Source organism: Triturus cristatus, chromosome 11, assembly GCF_964204655.1.
Source record: "Triturus cristatus chromosome 11, aTriCri1.1, whole genome shotgun sequence".
Taxonomy (NCBI): Eukaryota; Metazoa; Chordata; class Amphibia; order Caudata; family Salamandridae; genus Triturus; species Triturus cristatus.
In genome coordinates this window covers 436,376,213-436,381,429 of record NC_140594.1, presented here as the reverse complement: position 1 = coordinate 436,381,429, position 5,217 = coordinate 436,376,213, and the positions used below count along the sequence as shown (strand labels likewise).

Genomic DNA, 5,217 nt, shown 5'->3' with positions numbered 1-5,217 from the left:
TACAACAAATCATACTCAATGTAGCCAAAGTCAGGAGGTTGGATTGCGTCACAGCGGTAACACCGAGATGCAGGCATGGATGTGGTACCAATATGAGGGCACCCTGTGTCTAGGCACCTCAATGAGTAAACAAGTTGGTGGCAAACCCGTGCCATGCCGACAGGCTGGGGGGGGGGGGGGGGGGGGGGGGGGAGGAACCACAACACCATTGATCTTAAGTAATAAATGAACTAGCAGAATTAACTAGATTTCCATTCAAGCAACACAAAGGCAAGGAAGACATAGTTTATTGACTTGAAAGCATCATTACAAAAAGGCTTGAAATATATACAGAGATATCTACAGATGTGCCCAGTAGAATAGTCCACAGTTGGTTTAAGACTACTGCAAATGGACACGAGCTTGTTGACAAGAGCTTTGTTGGGGAGAATCCTTGTCCGATGTCAGCAGAACCTTACGCTGCCTCTTCATCTTCTATCTTGGGCGCCAGGTAGTATTTTACATGTCCCATATCTGCGATTTTGTACTCCACAACTGCAAGAGACAAGTGTTTTATCAACAAAACATCAAATTTAATATAGCTTATTTACGTTTTATCAAAAAAGCCAAAGCCTTAGTTCAACATATAGTTAACACGCTAAAATTGACATTTGTACCATCATAGCTGGCACTTACCAAGTGGGATATCCGCAGACATGCTGAGGATCACCTGATTACAAAGGGGTGTGGCCTTAGTGAAGAAGTTCAGATACCGCAAAGCAAATGTCAGCTGAACTGGTTCATTCATTTCAATAGTAACCTGAGGGGGGGAAATTAACAAGTGTCATACAAGAAAATGCAAGTAAATACTAAAGCTCGTCCAAGGGAGGTGTAAATCACCCTAACCACATTACCACGCTTAAGAACCCAATGCACTGTATGTCCATCAAATAGCCAAACTTTCTAAACTCCCTTCTCAAAATCGACAGTCCATTTGTTTAAGCTATATGTTGCTCCTATGCCCATTGGTATCAAGAGTTAAGCACATGTGGTCACTCGTTTGCAGATTTTTGCTGGCTTTAGAATTGTGGACTTTATCCCTGCTAACCCATAATAAAGTCCCCAGTGCGCCCCTTTAGTCACAGTTCGTACACAACTTTTCTACTAGTTTCTAGTGCATGGTATAAAAAGCGTACCCAGGGCATGAAGGTAATAAAGTTCAAACCGTGTACTACGCCTAGTTTGTAACCTGACTGCAGAAGCAGTACCCCCCGCAATGTGACCTGTTAAAATTGCTGTTTGAGGGGGGGGGGGGGGGGGGGGGAGAAGAGAGAGATCATTAAATATTAGCAGGTCACATCTTTAAAGCTTTGTAACCACACTGAAGGATTATGTATGGTATTAAAGTGTGACATGTAGAAAATTGATATTCCAGTGCCCATACACCGAGGGGCCAAAAAGCTAGTTTGTGTCAAACATGCAGAGCGGGCGCTCAGCCTCTGACAGTATAAAATCTTGCTCGACAGGTTAGTTGACCACCATGCAAAACTTTGGGTGCACTTGAAAGGGAGAACAGGATGCCACGGCAGTGTTATTGTTGCTGAAGGAACCCTACTTTAGTCCCACAAAAGTTTTGGCTCTAGCTTTGTTGTGTACACAGTGCCGGCTTTAAAGTGTATTTTAGTGTTAAAATGTGAGCACACTAGCACTGCTGTTACCACCCTTTTTACTGCCACAATGAAACTCAATTGAAATAAACGAAATATGTATCGAGCAAGCCTACAATTCCGCTCTAGAACTGGGTGGATTGAATTGGTTTCGGGAAATTGCAGGACTAAGTACCATGGGCCTTTTCGGTGGTTGGTAGCATTCGTGAAATTACATTAGTTTCACAAACAGCGCAATAAACTTCTACTGAGTGGTTTATTTTAAGGTTTGCAATCACATGGATGTTTACTGAACACCGCCCCAATAAGAAGCCGAGCAGTGTACTCTAGTTCGGATATACACCCACTCCCTGGTTTCACCCAATTAGTGTAAACAAAGGATAAAGGTTTATTTCGTTGGACAAAATTAGACAGCAAGTTTACTTACCGCTTCCTCCTCTTTGTCCACATTGGAGGTCTGCGACAGCTTAATGTTCCCAGTCCCCAGAGATCCGCTGGCGGAAAACTTCACCCCATCTTTAGCGCAGGAGATTACAACTGCATCACCAACCTGGCTAAGATCTCTGCAAATGCGAGCAAACTCCCCCGAGGGCATCTTGATGATACAGCTATACTCTTGTTCCTATTGAGCGGGTGGAGGAGGGGGGGGGGGGGGGGAGAAACGAACGCCACATAAGTATACTTTAAAAGAACGGATCACTTATCCTGTTAAAAATACTACACATCTTTACCCATCATGGGGATCTGGTTTATGGCTGATCCCACTTCCACAGGTTAGAAACACCCACCAAAAGACCACATTGTGTAAGAGCCTTCCATGCAACAACCGCCAAGGAGGAATGGGTCATAAAGGCAGATTGCTTCCAGGGGTGAAAACATGCGAGTACTCCTAGAGTACATTTTACCGATTTAAATTACCATAGTTTGTAACAGACAATATCGTTAAAAGACCATAAGCTAAAATACATTGCCGTGTTAATATGAACGTGTATTAAACTAAAAAAATTTTTTCCAGATCTTCACCCGAGACACCACATATATGGCTAAGAGGATCTCTCGAATGTTAAGTGTGCCTACTCCCGAGCAGGTACATTCTTACCATAACTGGATTAAAACAGATGGCAGTCTAAAAAAGCTAACTTACTCCTTAAGTGGCCAAAACTGCCGCCAGGAGACACCATTTATAAATATGTATGTAATGCAGACCATTTAATGAACACTTCACTAGTCTGTTCGCATCAGTTTTTTCGTAGAACAGCTCATTCTACTGTAATGTACTAGAAACCAGAGACCGACGGCCCTTAACATCTGCCTACTTCAGCACCCAAAGAGTCTTAAAGGCAACGCGACAAGTCAGCGTTTCTGCCTGGCTGTTTTATAAACGCAGAGATCACTTACAGGAATTCCGAGCTGTTCAACATCCAGGTCCATTAACTTCATCTCGTAATCTGACACCTTCTCTTGATCTATGAAAGAATATAAAATAATCAAAAAACACCCATTGTACCTTTAATAAAACATAACCGGTACCATTAGCTGCAACATGTTTTTCTGTATGGTACGGGGCTACGCCTACCAGGAAGATCGCAAACGACCAAGTTAACAAAGCTGTACTCACTTGGAGCCTCGAAAACCAGTGTCATCGTGTCTGCATTGTCCTCTGCCCTGAGGGTTATCACATCGTCACCAGCTGCACACTTCAAGATCTTTGACATACTGAAAAAATAAAAAAAAATATAAGATATCAGTTACGTTTTGTAGAATGATCTGTAGCATCTACTAAGCCCCTAAAGACTTAATGTAACTAATCTGATTAACAAGCATGTGTCCCGTAACTTGCGACCTCTTACAGCGGCGTCCTGCAAGGGCTAGGGCTGCCCGCTGTATGTTCACCAAAACTTATTTGACTCCGAACAGACAGACCTACTTCGAGAGCAGTATAGTTTATTCACAGCTTCAACTTCACGGATGGAAACAATGAAAGAACTATACTATACTTGATACGAATATGCGTCTCGCCTTTTATTGAACCGGAGGACTTTGGGTAAAAATCTAACCCAATTACCGATACTGGAACATCAAATATTGATAATTACTTTTGCAAAAAAAGTCATTTTTAAACCCTGCACAGGTACTTCTAGTTGTAAACAAATATTAAGAAAAGTCGCATAATTTAAATAATGCAATAGGGTATTAGAGTAAAGGAAGTCACGGATGAAAAGAAGCAGGTTTTAACTTATCTTTAGACGCGTATATTTGTGCAGAGAATGGGGGCCATGACAACAGCCCGCCAAGTACTTTCCCGCCAGGCAGCTTTGTTCAAGTTGGCGCCTAGATTACGTCACAAGAGCGCCTGCTCTACTGCCGCCTAGGCGTCCAGTTTTATAATGGCGAGGCAAGCCCGGGCAGCACATGAAGCGCATGCGCACTACGCGGGACTGCCTACTGAGAGGTGGACAATATTGCTTATTCTCCTAACTACCCCCTACAGCAAAGTCCTAGGTCTACACTAATATTTAAAAACAACAATCAACCCGCATTATTGGACTAGTGTTACCCTTTACTAAATCAACCACGCAGATGAGCAACGTATTCTCTGGTTCAGCAGATTTCTGCTAGAAGCTGTAAAATCTGACCCCACACCCACGGGCCACATAGCATTACTATAGGTTTTCTCCCAATATTTTAAACTGCACAATCCTGTCGGTCACAAGGCCCACGCCGCATCCTCCTCACCTGCTCATCTTGACTCCCACAGACTGGTTTCGGTCGCATCGATACGTGTCGAAGCCCTCCGAGCGCATGGTGAGCTGCACCAGGGACACATGCGACGAGTCCATACTCTGCAGGCTGATGCCGCTAGAGCTAATGTCCCAACACGCCTCATCGATCAGGTCCTTCAGCGCCTCCAGCACCTTCTTCAGGATCGAGCCCTGTACCAAGCGAGCCTCAAACATGGTGACGGCAAAATTGCACAGCAAAATAAATAATAAAGCAGTGAGTGTGCTGCGGGGTGACGAGTGGCGCGAGGCACAGAGAGCAGATCCCGCCTTGCTGTCTAATAGAAAATCTTGCAGTACCCACTTGCCTCGCGCCAAAAAGTGATCAAGCGGGCTCGCGCAGAGCGTCTTTATTTGCGCGTGACGTTACCACACGCCCTCTAAGGGCCCGATTGGTCTCAATTCCCCCTCGACGTTAATTGCGTCAGAGGAAGGCGTGGTTCTCCGTTCCTACTTCTGACAGTAAGGTAAAGCGCGCCAAAAGTGCTCAAAATCGCCACCCCCAGTTTTCTCTTTAATTCAGTTTTTCGCGCCTAGACTTTTCCGCAGCCATCGAGTTACGACGACTGTCAAATTTAAGTGATGGGCGGCGTATCACTGATTCATGTAGTGCACCTTGCCAGCTCTAAGGGCATTCGTATCAACATTGGCAAAGCAGAATTCGGGTGGTTAAAAAAAATAATCCGGGGATATTTGCCCCATTTACTTGCATTGAAGTAGGTTTAGAAATACATCGGAACTAATAAAAAAGCCAAATCTAAGGATGAAGTTAAGCTGGTGCAACATGCACA

At 44.2% G+C, this 5,217-nt stretch overlaps 1 protein-coding gene across 1 annotated transcript; it reads right to left on the bottom strand.

The window, feature by feature from the left end:
- Window positions 1-271: 271 nt before the first annotated feature.
- Window positions 272-4,808, bottom strand: PCNA (proliferating cell nuclear antigen). Its single transcript, XM_085636352.1, has 6 exons — window positions 4,383-4,808; window positions 3,265-3,362; window positions 3,045-3,112; window positions 2,074-2,268; window positions 676-799; window positions 272-534 (listed from the first exon to the last, which is right to left on the bottom strand). The coding sequence occupies exons 1-6, from the start codon at window positions 4,601-4,603 to the stop codon at window positions 455-457; spliced, it is 786 nt and encodes a 261-aa protein (XP_085492478.1). The 5' UTR covers window positions 4,604-4,808; the 3' UTR covers window positions 272-454.
- Between the last annotated feature and the right edge of the window lie 409 nt (window positions 4,809-5,217).

Coding starts and splice junctions, on each gene's coding strand:
- PCNA (XM_085636352.1), bottom strand. CDS start 4,603: ATGTTTGAGGCTCGCTTGGTACAGGGCTCGATCCTGAAGAAGGTGCTG. Junction 800..2,073: donor TGGACAAAGAGGAGGAAGCG/GTAAGTAAACTT, acceptor TCCCCCCCTCAG/GTTACTATTGAAATGAATGA. Junction 535..675: donor GTCTGCGGATATCCCACTTG/GTAAGTGCCAGC, acceptor TGTCTCTTGCAG/TTGTGGAGTACAAAATCGCA.